The sequence below is a fragment of the Manduca sexta genome, chromosome 21, assembly GCF_014839805.1.
Source record: "Manduca sexta isolate Smith_Timp_Sample1 chromosome 21, JHU_Msex_v1.0, whole genome shotgun sequence".
NCBI classification, from domain to species: domain Eukaryota; kingdom Metazoa; phylum Arthropoda; class Insecta; order Lepidoptera; family Sphingidae; genus Manduca; species Manduca sexta.
The window spans coordinates 13,122,604-13,139,631 of NC_051135.1; the positions used below are offsets into that span (position 1 = coordinate 13,122,604).

At 35.9% G+C, this 17,028-nt stretch overlaps 2 protein-coding genes across 2 annotated transcripts; one reads left to right on the forward strand and one right to left on the reverse strand.

Moving 5' to 3' along the window:
- Positions 1-4,651: 4,651 nt before the first annotated feature.
- On the reverse strand, positions 4,652-6,100 carry LOC119190115. Its single transcript, XM_037441178.1, has 2 exons — positions 5,533-6,100; positions 4,652-5,327 (listed from the first exon to the last, which is right to left on the reverse strand). Exons 1-2 carry the CDS (start codon positions 5,857-5,859, stop codon positions 4,830-4,832), a joined length of 825 nt encoding a protein of 274 aa, XP_037297075.1. The 5' UTR covers positions 5,860-6,100; the 3' UTR covers positions 4,652-4,829.
- Positions 6,101-6,914: 814 nt separating this feature from the next.
- LOC115447549 (lipid storage droplets surface-binding protein 2) lies at positions 6,915-16,389 on the forward strand. The gene is made up of 6 exons (XM_030174679.2): positions 6,915-7,088; positions 8,036-8,162; positions 9,523-9,755; positions 14,604-14,796; positions 15,328-15,456; positions 15,835-16,389. Exons 2-6 carry the CDS (start codon positions 8,036-8,038, stop codon positions 16,065-16,067), a joined length of 915 nt encoding a protein of 304 aa, XP_030030539.2. The 5' UTR covers positions 6,915-7,088; the 3' UTR covers positions 16,068-16,389.
- The last annotated feature ends 639 nt before the right edge of the window (positions 16,390-17,028 follow it).

The window sequence follows — 17,028 nt, forward strand, 5'->3', positions numbered from 1 at the left end:
ACATGTAGTGTCAGACGATGTAAACAAATCTTCATAAATATTGAATTTAAAGTAATATAATCATATTCTCAATTGTTCAGTGTGTTTATTAGTGTATTTGTTAAGTTTCGAAAATGACTCAGTGTTGTGTGAAAGGATGCAAATCGAATTCACGCAAGAAAGACCCCGAAATATCTTTTCATAGGTTAGTAACTGTTTTACCGAAAATTAGCAAATATCTTTGTATATTTACTTTTTGGATGTGTTTTTATCAATTAAAATGATATGTGGATCTGGTTTGTTAAGCTTTGGACCCTTTTAGGCGTGATTTATACACATTAAAATCATTATGTTTGTTTACACACGAGCTTAGGGATGGGTGGGTGGATTTGTTTAGAAATTATTGATATCGATATTTTAACAGACGCCCGTTTATCAGTTACGGTTTTTGTCTTTGAAAGAATGTTAGAGCACACAATAATCAATATTGTATTATTCAGAAGGACAAACTAAGTGAAATTAGAATATTTTTTTAAGATAACCAAAAAATTTAAAAACCAAGGCAAAATGAATTGAGAATATTGAGCGACGTGATTGGAATCCTACACCAAATACATATTTCTTTACATTTTGAGAAGATATGCATAAACCACACGTTTAATTAACGCGAGTAAAGATAACTGTTTTCCAACAATATTCGCGATAAGTAAAATAGTAATGATTATTATACTTCACCTAATAAGTAGTAATATTACTTTAATATATTGCTATGAATAAAATTAGAATTGTTACATAAAAGAATAGATAAACATAAAAGAAACAACATAAAGATGAAATGTAAGATATATTTTTACAATTGGCGGTCTTATGTTTCGAGCAACCTTTGCATGCACGGAAATAGATACATAATCATATTGTTGTTATTGCAAATAATTATTATAATTGATTATCTTAACCACCATTTTTACGGTCATTGATTTTAGTTTGCTGAACCATAGTTATGTTTCTCGATCAAAGAGCATAATAATAAAATAAAATAAAACCAACCAAATAATTGCTGGCTACGCTATCTTATTCCATTTATCATGTATTAAATAAATATCTTAACCCCTTTCGTATTTGATCTTTTTGGGGCTTGTTTGTCTCTCTTAATTCTTCGATGTCGATACAAAATTTTCGGTACTAGCATATCACTATTGTAAGGGGCGGAGTCGGCACCATTTTGTTCATGAAATGTGCCGCATGTCACGTGACCATATTACCCATCCTCTATACTTCTTTTATCATTGAACCAATAGCGCAACGAAGGTGCATTGATGTTTGTGGAAGGTTGGTCAGATACGTGTAACGTAGTACCTACAATTAATGGGTAGTTATAGTAATACAAGGCCCCAATGCCAATAGGTAAAGAAAACAACAATATTATTAAAACGCAATTAAAATTTTGCCAGATAGTTGCATACTTTTGATCATTTTCCATTGTTAATAAATAAACCGCAATGTTTCCATATTATAAGCGGCGATAGCCTAGTTGGGTGTGGAACGGACTGCCGAAACGAATGACCGCAGGTTCAAAGCGCAAGAGCACACACCTCTGACTTTTGTGTATTCTTTGTGAATTATCGCTTGTTTTAACGGTGAACGAAAACATCGTGAGGAAACCTGCATACCTGATACTTAAAGTCTCTTCACGAATTTTGAGGGTGTTTGAAGTTTACCAATCCGCACTAAGCCACTGTGGTGGACTAAGGCCTAAGCTCTCTCAGTAATAGAGAGGGCCCGTACTCAGCAATGCGAGAGTATATATATGAATAATGGAAGGATGATATTATTAATGTTTATATCCCCGACTTGGTTGGTAAAGGTGCATCATCATGGAACAGATACTTAGATGAGTACATAGTGCTCGTCAACGAGTTTTCGATTGTTGTGTGGCGCTACTATCGAGGTATTTCCACAGCGCACTAAATCCCAATCCGGGACATATCCCGAATAAAATTCAATATTTTCCCGACTTAGAATCAAACTCAGGATGACGCCGGTTTTATAACCCTAGTTAAGTACTATCATAAACTAATGAGACAATAGGTACATTAGTTGTGTTTATATTAAAATGAAGTAAATAAAGCGAATTATGTTGAGAATGCATCTTTTTTAGGGTTTTTATAGGAACGGATTCTTATAGGATCACTTTGTTATCCGTCCGCCGCGCCCGTCCGTCTGTCAAGACTCTTTTTTCAGGAACGCGTGGAGGTGTTAAGCTGAAATTTATATCAAATACTCAGGTCTACTGTCTTTTAGAACTGCGAAAGCATCAAACTTCTAAGCCAACGCAATCAAAAGATACAGCCGTTTATGCCGCAAATTTTCGAAACTCGCAAGGAAATCAAAACCTACAGTGAACTCAGAATCTTGAAATTTGTTACAAAGCAACGTCTTATAGCACAGATAAAAATTGGGGGAAACCATAAATTTTTAGTTATTTAAAAATTTCCCACCCGAAAAGGAACTCTTATGGCTTATAGAATCACTTAGTTGGCCGCCTGTCTGTCAAAATCTTCTCAGGAACGCATAGATGTATCAAGTTGAAATATATAATTTAATATTAGGTTCTACGGTCTCTTTCAGCTGTAAAAATCAAAGTTGTAAGTCGACACGATCAAAAGATATGACCGTTTATGTTGTAGGTATATTTTCACATATATTGCGATTTCAAGGAAATCAAAATCTATAAGGTATTTCTCGTTGACCTAGTATCGTGAAATTTTATAACTAGCTATATCTTACTGCACATATAAAGGTAAATATGTAGGTATCTATTTTTATAGCAAAAAAACAATATAGGTACTATTACAAGATTATTATTTGCGGTTGGTTCAATAACTGTGTCTAGAAATCGAACGGCACAATTAAGTTTGTCGAGTTTGAACTTATATACCTTGATAACTTTCCTACAATTGTACGAAACCCTCGGTGCGCGAATCCAACTCCCACCTGTCCGGTTTTCAACAATATTGACACTAGTGAAACATTAGCATTACCCCAGTAGAGCCGACCACGCCAGATTGGCAGTGCATACTCTTACTCATACTCTATTTGAAGTAGACGTACTATCTGTCACATAGACAACAATAAGTAAAGTTGGTCTATGGTCATGCCTCAAGACGGCAACACTGTCGTTGCCACTCATCCTGTTCCGTTCATGCCACGACCGATATCGCGCACACAATAAAGTCAATCCTGATACATTGGGTTTCATTAAGTCTCCAACCAGTAAAACACTATCTACTTTGAAGTTTAATCACGTTGCTATGTTGAACGCCACGTCAATAATAACTATAGGATCAAAGACCGCTTGAGTCATTACAAATACTTGTAATTTACGCTATAAATTGCGTAATAGAGTCTGGTCAAAGTACAAAGTCAATAGGTATTGTCTAGTTTGTTTTTGTGATGTCAACATTGTCTTAATGATAAATCGTTTATAAAGATAACTAGACCTGGGTTACCTTTATTATATATGTTTTACCTATAATATGATGTGGTGGTAGGTGGTATAACTGGTGGTAGGTCTCTCATATGCGAAAGTCCGCCTGGGTAGGTTCCACTGCAATGTCTATTTGTGCCGCCAAGCAGCAGCGTGTAGTCACTGTTTTTCTCCCGTTTGAAGGATATTATAGCCAGTGTAACTACTGGATATAATAAGACATCTCATATCTCAGAATGGCCAGCGTAGTGGAATACCAAACAATAATTTGTAATTCAAGGTGTTTGATGGTGTTTCTGCTGTTTATGCGTATCGCTTATCATCAGGCGAATCACAAGCTCGTCTCTTCATTCAAAACAATAAAAAAAACCTACAGAATCGATTAGCAGGCCGGTATAATTGTATCAACCGTATAGGGATTCTTCGTCCCGTGCCGGTTATTTTCTTTGGGCTTCATCTCACTTAGCACCAGGTGCAGCCAAATACTTTGGCGAGATCTCCAATCCAATCCTATAACATTACTAGCTCATGAAATATTGTGTAGGTTTTTATAAGTGAAAGGACTTTAGAGTTAAAAGAAACTATACATTATCTACTGCGTTTGCAGTCTGCGGCAGTGTGGCACTGACGACGGCCAAGTCGCGTAGCGCCTCAATATTTCAAAATTTGAATTTTTATTAGTTCGATATGTAGCCAGAATTTCGTAATGAACATTCTACTACATTCTGTTTAAAAAAATCGCATTATTTTTCTCGTCGACATATTTTTTTTCAGTCCTGAATCCTCTGATATAGTATATAGTACAAATTAGAGCCAAGCTGTAGATGTCCACAAGCTTCGTAGGCCATTATTTTTTAAACTAAAGAGGGACACAAGACTTCATGTTACTTCAGGCCAGCTACAGATGACGGATAGCTATACGTGACTGCAAATGGCCTGCAAATGGCCTAATCCCTCCGCAAGTTCCTTGTCCTGAACCTCTCGGCTCTATTCTAAAGTTCTAAGTTTGTAGCGACACAGCAGTAGCTATTATAACATCCTGCATCGCTACTCACGTATCTGTCTTTTGGCAACTTCGCAAGTCAGAATTCAATCATTAGAAAAAATATCTAGGAGAACAAAATAGCGTGCTGTACTCTTCTCAGTTTGAAAGAAGTAAAGGAAATAAACTGAATGCACCAACAATAGATTTACGTAACCAAAATACCGCCATCAATGGCGTATCAATTACTTTATTGCACAAAATATAATAAGCACCATTTGATATAACAAAATCTACCAATCGTACACACTGGTAGATAAATCCAAGGCATAACATGTCTATAAAGTTCAGTACACGTACCTAAAGAGGTACTATACTATGCTATGACGTCGGTTCCGTCTGCAAGTGGTCTTGGTACGGCGTGTTCTCGTCTTCGTACTGTTGATTATTTTGCTGCGCTATAATAAAAATGGGAGATTTCAGTTTTCTAGGTACCGGTGACGGCGACGACGAGTAACTTCGAGACGGCGTGGGACCGCTCTGCATTTTGGCGCGAAACATTATATTGTCAATTTCGTGCATCGCGATGTCTCGTTGGTGTTCGTCTAATTTTTTCAACTTCTTCGCTAATAATTGTCCGTAGAGTTCATATTCGTCCGTTTCCCGCTTTTCCCCAGTCGGGCATTGTAAATAATTGACTGTACTATCCATTTGTTTTTTTGGATAAATGTACTCGGAGCTATTTCCGCCTTTTTTCCCCTTGGAAACATTCGACGAAATATTTTTGCTTTGTTTTCTGTCGAGTACGCCAATAATTTTGGTTGTATTGTGCTCTAATAAATTGCTATTTTGTGGTGTATACCCACCGGCATTGTAAAACTGAAAAAATAAAATTAATAAGTGTAACTTTATCACATAGCATTAAAAGTGATAACTGGTCGGTAATTAAAATAGCCAACATAAAATATCCCATCCATATTTGACGAATGTTTGTGACACAAACGATATGTCCAAGTCAAATATAGTCATTGGTTGTTACGTAATTGGATCAAACTGGCTCCAACCTTTATCCAAATTTACTCACCTCTTGTTCCAATTGGTTGGTGCTGTCGCATTCATATTTCCCGCCAAGAAAACTCTCCATTAGAGGATAAGCGAACCAAGTTGTACAATAACCATCGTGAGATTTCTTCTTTTTATGTAAATGCATTCTAAATGATGTCATGAGCGATTCTTTCTTTTTCTTAAGATCTACTACAGAAAAGTTGACAGACAAAGCCGACTGTATTCGTAGCCATGCATCGTTATTTTCACTTCTATTTCTGTGCAAAGGATGTTTCGGGTCCCATAAGTGTTGTTCTCGTCTGTACAGTTCCAAAAATTCCAATACGACGTCATTGTTCCACGACATTTAATCTCACAAAATAAATATATGTAAAAACCTTGTACCAAGTCACGAAACTAATACCAAATGCGATCATTCGCCAATAAAAAAATGCACTCCGGCCAATGTTTGTTTATAAATGTATAGGTGTTGGCCCCATTCCACAAATCAATGTTCGCTATGTGGCATTTGACAACCAACCACATAATAATATTCGACTGTATCTATTCGGCCAACATCACCAATATTGGTGTATTAATCAACAAGAAAATAGAAAAAGGTATTTTGTGTTGTTTGCTTTTCTTCTTTTAACCAGGATCAAGCGGGGAGTTATATGGGTTTTGTTTCAGGATATTTTATAAAAGACGCGATTCGTGAAGTTTTCAGAACATCATACTATCTCTTTTTATCTCATGTAATATTGTATATATTTATCTCTTTCCTTTGCGAAATGAATGACATTCGTATATAGAATTCATGTAAAAATCTAGTGATGATCGTTATATCATAAAAAGTTGACATCGCGAAATCGCCTAAATACGACAAGTTTTTATTTATTCAATATTTATGCTTTATGAATAATTGTAATAAAAATTGTACTTACAATCAATTTTATTTCTATCAATCACTACAAGAAATACGGCTTTTTACAGTCTACAGTCTGTCAAGGGTTTTCAATTTTCACTTATTTTCGTATTCGTGACACACTATTCAAAAATACAAAGTACACAAAACCTTGTTTTACTATACAATTTTAATGATCTTGCTTTGCTTGATGATGACCTAAACAATGTTTTTGCCTGCCATGTGAGATGAAAACATTCCCAAATGCGCAAGCGGAACTGCAAAAACTCATATTTTAGGGATTTCTTAATTTTGCTACAATAAAAATATAGATTATATGTTAGAATAATACGTTAACCTTCGATAAAATTGAATAATTACATGTTCTATTACAAACAATTATATCTCGTACCTATTTCTCGTATTGTTTATTTCGATTACTACGTTAAAAATGAATCGACTAAGAGATGACTGTGCTGTGTACTACACTAGTCAAAACAATTTTGTTGGTTTGTTTCGTCATTCGGCCAAAGTCCAAGAAAGTTGATTCATATCAAAATATAAAATACACTTGTTTTACCATTACCCATCCAGTGTTCTGTTCAGTTAACTTAGCGAGCAGTTGATACGTAAAGTGCGTTAATAAATTAGAAAGTACCAATTTTTGTGTTGAATATAATTTAAATCCAAATGTAAGTTTTACGACATTTCTATTAGTTACATTATAGTATTTTAAATGTTACTGAATAATGCAAAGTATGTAGAGTGAGCAACCGTTTCACTTATTATCGTTATTACGGCATTATTTTGTGGGTACATTCTTGGCGAACTACAGAGTACAGCCGGTTTATATTGTTTTTTATTCATGTAGTTTTCCGTTATTCGGTAAACTACCCCCATGATTATTATTCAGCAATAAAAGATATTTATTAATGTACCATTTTATTATTAATAATATAATAATATAATATAATCATAAACCGTAACGATATTAAATTTGTTACATACTGAATATTCTAATTAGAATAATTTCTAAGAATAATGTAGTACCTACCTACATAATATTTTATATGCCCCTCACTATTGAAGTTCATATCGTTTGCTGGGCATAAAGATTAACCATTCCTATTTATGGTATGTACACAGTTTATAGCTGTAGGATTATAAATGCTCTTTGGTTTATTGTTCAGATGCACTATCCATGCAACTGATTTAATTTCAATATTTTTTTTCAATAGAATTTTTCTTTCCATTTTTAAATAAGTAACAAACCAAGCTCTGTTGATTGAGCATATTTGATTTATAACATTAAAGCTTATTTATTCCATAACCACATTTTTTTTAAAATTTTATAGAAGTTGTTTAATATTTTTTTCTATATTTATAATACCTTGTTGTGTACTCAAAATATTAATTAAATATCCTTAGAAGTGTTCCACTTTCTTGGCTCATCCTCAACCCTACAGGTAGTTGGAATTACTCTTTAAATGTGGGTACTTGCACTTCTGACTAGCCCTTTGTGAACAAAAATTTTAGACTTCACAGTAATGTTTCAATAGCATACTCAATGTTCCCAATAGTATCAAAACTGTAAATCCTACGATGAAGACAGAGATACCCATCTTGACACTTTCCTCAGATGGCAACAGAAGTGAGTCAAGCACCGGCAGCATTGCCACAACTACAGTCGGTCCAGAAGGCCATGGCCTTCCCAACTGTGGGGGCAGCGGTCGAACATGTTGGAGCATTCTACTCTAAGGTCAAAGGTAAGAATAAGAAAAGCAGTATAAATATAATTGTTATAATGCCTATCAGTGATGAAAGGTGGTTTCTCGAAAAGGTAGCCCCACTTAACATATAGGTACTAAAACGCATAAATGTGGTCTGCTATCTAACAATAGATTTAACGTAAAAGGGAAGCCAGCAGGAATTGCCTTATATGGACCCTTCACTGCTGATGCCTATAAATCAAGGTGATGGTCAGCCTGGTGGTCACAGTCATGACAAGCTGGTTCCTCAAGTCTGGAATTTTAAATTATCTTGGGGTAATAAGAATTTAAGAATTATTGTTCTCACTTCTCCTTCCTTCCTCAGTTGTTGCCTACTACAGTACTGGGTACACCCAGAATGTACTTTGTAAATAGTAATAAATATTAATAGTATGTTATTATTGTATTCTGCCATGATGCCTAGAATAGGCACTGAATGCTATTTTCCTTAAGATTGCATTTGCATGCAGGTCAGTTATATCATATTTTTTTTTACAATGCTATATCACAAATATAAAGTTAGAGTGGCATTTAAATAAGTTAAAATTTTGATAAAAATTCATTATTATTTATAAAAATTATTAGTAGTTAAAAAATTCCATTATTTTAGTTATTATTAAAGAAATACCAATCCTATTAATAATGCTATGTAATAGTTTTGGCATGTAGGGCTAATAATATCTAATTGAATCATGTTATCCACTTATTATTTGGAAGTGTATATTTACTTGCTTACTAATTATAATATCTTTAAATACATCTATGAGACATTTCAATTATGTTTCTATTTGAATAATAAATGATGCACTACTTATAGAATGCTGACACATATAAATTGCTCAGCAAGCATTTTTTACTAATATACTTTTGTTTGCTAAGCAGTGATAGTTTAACTGATTTAATAACATTCTTACTGGGTCATATTTTTATTGGGTATGGACCAAATTCTTAAATAGCATTTATGTACATAAACATAAGAACCTTGGGTTATTGTGATATAAGTAAAACTACTATTACAATATAGTTAACTTATTTTTATTCTGACAAAATTATTACAAGTATATTAAAATACAAGTATAATAAAATGTATGTTTGACTGGTACAAATAGGAATACCTGAGCTATAGTACAAGTACAAGCATACTAATGCTATAAATAATATTCCATTTAGTATTGTTAGCATTATACAATGAACAGGTCCTATTGTTAGATACATTATATTGAAACTAATATAAAGTTATTATAATGAACATGAAATAACATGGCTGGTTCAGTACAATGAATGCATCTTGACAAAATCATTTCTCAGCCTCGTCACACTCTTAGAAAAATTCCAATATGAAATTTCATTTAATCAGGAGCACACTCGCTTCTGGAATGGGCGCTGTCCACCGCCGAAGCGGGAGTAGTGCTGGCGGCATCCACAGCGGCTCCCTACGTGTCCGCACCACTAGCAGTCGGTGATGCAAAGGTCGCCGCCGCCATCGACCAGCTGGAGCGTCGCGTGCCGCTCGTCACCGAGCAACCAAAGGTCATCGTCGAGACTACCAAACAAGCAGTGCTTTCTAGAATATCGCCGCATGTCAACAAGGTGAGATTATTGTTAATCGGCTGTTAGATACGGTGCAAGGCTTCGATAATCTCAATGCCTGTAACGTGTAATTCAGATTGGGAAGGTAAATCCGGCTTAGCTTTCTTTGTGACGTGTTTGTTTTTCGTCCATACATAAGAATGATTTTACGTTCCCGCGGTTAATGTTTACGAAACGCTGTCAAATAACGTTTATAAAACGTCAGGTTTGTGAAGTGCACTGTAACCAGTATAAATAGAGTTACTAAAAATATGTTTCAGCATTTCCCTCAGACTTGAATGCATATGAGTTTATACTGTGCAGAAAACGGGATCGTTGCCCCAATTTCCTTTTCTTTTATTAAATATGGTAAACGTCGAAAAGGCAACATTATCTCTATAATGAGAAACATAGAGTATAATTTACACTACGCACATTTTTACTGTACTATACTTCAAAAGTTTCCATTAGGATGATCGTGATATGAAACACGAGTGCTACATTCAAAACATGCCTAGGCCTAACAGCAGTCAATCTAAACTGATCGCTTGAACTTTGATTCAAACCCTGTGTTGATATTACGTAGCTACGTGCCATAGCTCACGGACTCTGGGCTAGTGCGTTGTTTACGAAGCCCCAGGCGACGTCTGAAGGTCGCTCAAATGACACTTGAACGGGAAATGTTACCGACGAATGTAATAGTTGCAAACATCGGTGCGGAAGGCGGATTATTAACATACATACATAATTATGTATTATTTAAATAGGTTAACAGGGCGCAAAACTTTTAAATAGTTAATTATTTAAATAATACAAGACTTAAATCAATTAGATTGTGGATTTCATCGACCGAATTACGATAGAAAAGTGTGAGAGAGTTAAAGCGATTATGCACGCCTTGGCATAGAGAATGTCTACGTTACAGACCTATGGTACTGGCCGCACAGTCGTTTTGTCTCGTTCTGCCACACTACTGCCCACTGTGACTATGAATGTAATTTGTACCTACATAACTAAGTCGCGATTATACAGGTGCGGAGTTAGTTGATATTTATTGGGTCAATATATCGTTTTCAAACTCGCGTGTAACTTGTATGCTGTTTATGAGTTCAAGGGGTTTACCTCAATATCATAGATAACTCATTGGTGAGGTCGACGTCAGTTATTAGGTGTGTTAGTGGTAGGTGAAAATCAAACATATTACTACCCCCTTATTCATAGACGTCATTTATCTAACCTCTATCCTTGCTGTGATAACAAGTCTGTTTCTCAGTGCTGACGGCATGGCAGCCTTCGCACTACGTAGACATAGGGCCGTTGTGATTGCCTAATATTGAGACACAACTTGAATCTAGTTGGCTGTCTCCAACTCCAATCGATATTGTAGACATAATTTCGCAGGATATGACTCCCGCGTGACCCTTGAGCACGCTCCTGTAACGGGATGTTCCTCATTACATTATCACAGTGCACCGAGTTGTCATTCCGCTCCGGTCGTTACTGGAAACTTCTGATAATAGCCTTGCGTATCATAAGCTTTTTTGCTAAGTGATATGGACTTATCGGTCGCATAAATATACTACTTAATTAATTTTATTATTGATAAACTTTTTGCTTCGATGTACTTATTGGAAATTGCTTTGTTTGATAAAAGTAGTGGACGTTTTTATGACTTATAAACCATTGCATTGCATAAATAGGTTTAGTTTTTTTTTTACTACAGATTTTCTGTAATTATTTGGAAATTTCATATTCATTTTTCGCTAGTCTTTATCCTAGCAATCTATAATACACATATTATACATATATTATAAATGACTCTCTATTTTTTTTTCATAATATTTTTTAAGTCTTATTATACGTACTTTGGAGAAGGTTTTTACGGAAAGAAAAATGGAGGGAATTGTGCAGAAAGTAGGAAAATAAAAAAAGTTAACGACTCTTTTAACTTCGCGCGTTTAATGCAATGTGAATTTAGCAGGTAACTTTTTTATTTTCGATAAATATAAAAAAAAATAATTTTGTACGTGTGTATCTAACTGAACTCCTAAACCGTTGCACCAATATTTATGTAATTTTTTTGTGCTTTCGGGTGGGTCCCTGGACAGTTTAAATTTACAGTTGGATCCGCTAGTCAGCTTTGTACTCGAGCTCTAAAATTGTATCTCCCTTTTAGAGTAGGATATCCGTCGGGGCCGCTAATCTTTGTTTCGTGAAATTATTTGGACGTAGCTTCCACTCTATCAGCCGTTTTAGTTTTACGGGGCCCCCGTGCTTTGGGGCCCTCTTGGCCCATACCTACATTACACTAAGCGGTCGCTCAAAAGTTCGCACTGCACTGAAGAACAACCAATAAATTTTGATATAGAGCCCGTCTATGGCAAGCTACACGATTATAAGCTCTATGGTTAGTCTCCTCGAATTGATAGCAGTTATCATCGTGATAAGAGTTGATCGCCGAACCGGATTGTAGCTTTACCTCTAATAACATCCTGTTAGTAATAGGATGTATGCGACCTTAATGCCTAGGTGATAGGTCACATGTTCAACATGAAAAAAAATGATAATGCAAAAGTTATCTTATTGATTTAGGTTATCTTTTGCTGTTATTTTTGTGTGGTAATGTTGAACGGGTAATTTTTTTGTTATCAGTGTACTTTTGGAACAAAAGTTAATGTATTATGAAATTGTTTTGTCGTTATCTGTTTGGAAATTTGGTTTATGGAACATGTAAATATGTATATCTACATGTATAGAAGGAAGTTATCATTTATTATATATGTTATAGAATCTTGTTATACTTATTTCACGGGTATTCCTGTTATCCCTTCAGTTCGTTAACTTTATATTTCTTACTAATATCTGTTCATATCGGGGCATGAAATCAGTCCAAACATAATCTTTTGTAATCTAATCTGAAACCTTACATTATGCCCTTGGCCTAATAAATAGAGTTATCGTGACATCACGCATTGATGGCAGGTCTCTCATATGTGAGAGTCCGCCTGGGTACCACCGCAATATTTCTACCGCCAAGCAGCAGTGTGTAGTCACTGTTCGGTTCAAAGGACATTGTAGCCAGTGTAACTACTGGACATAATAAGACTCAACATCTCATGTCTCAGGATGGCGAGCGCAGTGGAATACAAAAAAATACTTTGCAACTCAAGGTGTTGGATGGTGTTTCTACTGGTTATGGGCGGTCGTATAACTTACCATCAGGCGAAAGGCAAGCTCGTCTCGTCATTCAAAGCAATAAAAGAAACATCACTGAAAATTACTAGAGAATTTTTTGATTATAATTGACACAAATTCCGTACTAGAAGAGGCATTTGCCTTGCTGTGGAATATACAAGTAATTCAAATTATATACAAATAAGAATTCATATAGGTCGCGTTACAAGAAGCCGTAGGTAGAATGGTAATTTCGCGGTATGTAGGCATTCGTGCGAATAAACGATCTTGAACCTAATTTGTCGAATGTCGGTATCATTTTGTATCTAGTATGTTTGAAAGTAGAATTATCGCTATCTCTCACACTAGCTTTATGGTGATGATGTTATAGTATAGGTGAATTAACCCTTCTATAACTTGCGGAGTTGAACATGTTTTTGTTACTGTTATTTAGCTGCATGATGCATTTATGTAATTTTAAATATGTATATCAAATATCATATAGGTACTTACTACGAAACTATTTAAATATATATCTATATTTCGTTAAATTAAACGCATATATTTTCTTTCTGTTTTCTTTCAATACTGGGCAAATGTATTATTTCAGTCAAATGCAAATTTCTATTTGTATTCCGTTTGCGTTACTAATTAACACTCATTATAGGTAATCATTTGCAAAAGAGCGTAGTAAGGTGTGCACACGGCAATATTTTATAGCTGCTTAAAGGTAAACAAGTAATAGCTATGAAACATGCTTTGTAATAGCATATTACATACATACATAACATCACGCATTTTATCCCCGAAGGGGTATGCAGAGGCGCAACTAGGGCACCCACTTTTCGCCAAGTATGTTCCGTCCCATGATGTGATAGGGGGCGAGCCTATCGCCATATCGGGCACAAATTCCAGACTCCGGGCTGATACTGAGCAGAAAAACCCAAATATCACTTTGCCCGACCCGGGATTCCAACCCAGGACCTCAGAGCGCTATTGTACCGGACATGCAATACAACTACGCCACCGAGGCAGTCTAATGCCTATTTAGAAAAAGCAAAATGCCTATTTGTAGTTTATAATAGCATATTATAAACTACAAATAGGCATTTTGTTTTCACACAATAATTTATGTTTTCCAATTGACGACACCTCAGGTCCCTTATTTATTTTCTATGACAGTGTAAGTTCATAATGGCCGTGTAGCGTTATCTTCAGTGAAATTTTCATACAACGCGTTATGTAATATTGGATTTTTTATTTAAATTTCAAAGGTATTTTAGCGATTTTCCGGTACTTTGCGAAAAAAAATGTAATTTTAGAGTTACATAACTTTTTGAAGGGGTCGGGGGTGTACAGGAAAACGTTACATGGAGGAATGGGGGGGGGGGGGGGTCAAAAGTCTTAAAAAATTGCGTTACGTAATACTTGAACAGCTCCTAACTAGCTTTTGCTCGCGGCTTCGCACGCGTGACGGAGTTTTGCGGGGTAAAAATCCCGCTATATATTTTCCCAGGATATAAAGTAGCTGATAACTTTCCCAGGGTCTTAAACTATCTCCATACAAAATTTCATAAATATCCGTCTAGTAGAATTTGAGAAAATCACAGACAGACAGAAGAGGGTTCTTTGTTCTAAAATAGTGTAGATTGGCTTCTCTGAAAGCCCTAAGCTATATAAATTACTTTGTTATAGGTTTACGGAGCGCGCGTCGCGGCAGAGGAACGCGTCAAGTCGCTGAAGGAATTATCGTGGGCCAAAGCGAACGCGCTGCTCTCGACAGCGTACGGACAGAAGGCGATGCACGGCGTCGACTCCGGCGCCACCTACGCCATGCAGCTGCTAGATCATTACCTGCCGCCTGTCGGTGTCACTGAGGAGCAATCAAGTGAGTATAGAGGAATTATGGGTTATAGCACTGATTTTTCTCTTTAGTAGTGCCGTAATTAGGGATGCATTGACACCACAACACCCAGTCTGGTCATCTTAGTGCCCTGTGTCTGCCAAGGTTTGAGTCGAAGCTCGCACCAAACGCATGAAAGACCAGTCACCGTACTGGTTTATAGAACTGGAAACTACCACGTAGATGATTAATGATTATATTATTACTGCTAATCAGCCACTATCCACCCATGGCTGGTAATAGCTCTCTTCTCAACCACGCTGCTGTTACCGATTATGGGCGAGCCTCATCCATTGCTTACTAGTATACCTCAATGTCATCTGACCATCGCCCTGGTGTTCTGTCTCTAATTCTTTAACCATTTCTTGGATACCATTACGTGACTGTCAGTCTAGCCGCTATACCACGTCTCTCCACGTCACTATAAATGTCCCGTTTATCTGCACTTCAGCTTAGCGATTCCTAAGGAGTAATTACTACTATATAGTTGCGTTGACGAACTTCATTTGTCCCCAGCCGACATCACCCCGTCGACGGCGGACCCGGCGCTGCACACGGTGCAAACTGTTGGCAGACTCAGCGCCGTCGCCGCGAGAAGGGTGTGGGCCAACCTCGCTTACAAGATCAACGAACTTAGACAAACTGGTAAATATTACTTACACTTAAAACCACCTAGGGAATAACAAGGAGTTTTTGTAAGGCTTTGTATGAAAACTAGAAATAGATATCGGACGGAAGGTTTTAGGCGAATATGACTGGTGACGTCAAACTAGCATTGCAAATGTTTAATATTAAAAATTGCTTTATAGACACATTATATTTAAGGCCAACCGGTGTTAATGGAATTAAGCTTTTGACAATAATTTAAAGTTCAAACTATATGTTTGGAATTCAAAATAATTAATATTCTAGTTTAATCAAAAAATAATTTAAGTAAATTAGAGGCATGTACTTTATCTATGATGGCAATGGAATAATTACACATTCATTCACGTTTACAATGTATTATTACTTTCGTCGCAGGCATAGAACTAGACGTGCGTCGCTATGTGACAGCGTTGCTAGCCGCCCTGCACCTCGCCAAGGTGACGAGCCAGCAGCAGCGCGAGGAGCAGGTGCCTCCGCAGCAGAACAACGCGGAGCCCTCCCCCTCCGGCCCGGAGCCCTCCCACAACACCTGCGAGTCCGCCCCCACCACCACTAACAAGGTGAAATCCACTCCGGAGGCGAAATCCGCGGAGCATTCGCAAAATTAATCATTATATACCTATTATATACAATTAATATAAGTTTTGCATTTGTATAAGTGTAATTGCATGAACGGCTTATATTGGCATTTTATAAAAGGCAAAGGCCGTTAGTCTACATTGCAAATGATTCTCTTAGTTGTAAGCAAGCCACAATGCCGATACACAGGATGTATCCACATTGTTATGGCTGTTAGTTTTTAAGTATTTTATCATATTTACACTGTCAGTGAAGACTGTCTAATGAGTCTTATATTTGTATTTATATGGCATGAATTGTGAAGTATTTTATATGGAATGTATTTTAAATAAACAACTTATACAGCAATAATGTTTTATTGTATAATAATTTACTCCAAAACGATTAACGCTAACGGGTACATACATCTAAATAAATACTTTGTTAGGCCATCTTGTTTTTGAAGCGGTATCTTGAGATATGAGACTTGATATGGACGCAGAGTTGATAACAGCCTTAGATAAAGTATATAGTTATGTATTGAATAGTATTTCACAGTACATTTTATAAACACTCATTTTCTAAAAGTGAACGCAGATTATAAATATTTCAAAATTGAATGATTTTTGACTGAATGAATTAATGAATTTTACATAGATAATAATAGTGATAGAGACGGAATTATGCGAAAATCTAAAACAATTATCACAAGTAAATCATTCTCAATTCCATTTATAATTGTATCAAGCAGTTTCACTTGAGCAATGCAGATTTTATAAAAGCATGAAAAAAAATCCCGCAACTTTTTTACATAATTCCATCCCTATTAACATCCATCGCAACAACAATCTATGAAACACGTACGAAAATATTGTTTTTTTGGCACAAATCATTTTAAATATGAATACTTATTTCTTATTGCAATATTATTTATGCATATTTATTTATAAGATTGCATTTAAGCCATTAGATTAGATACATATTTGCAATTCCTAAACTTACACGGTTAGG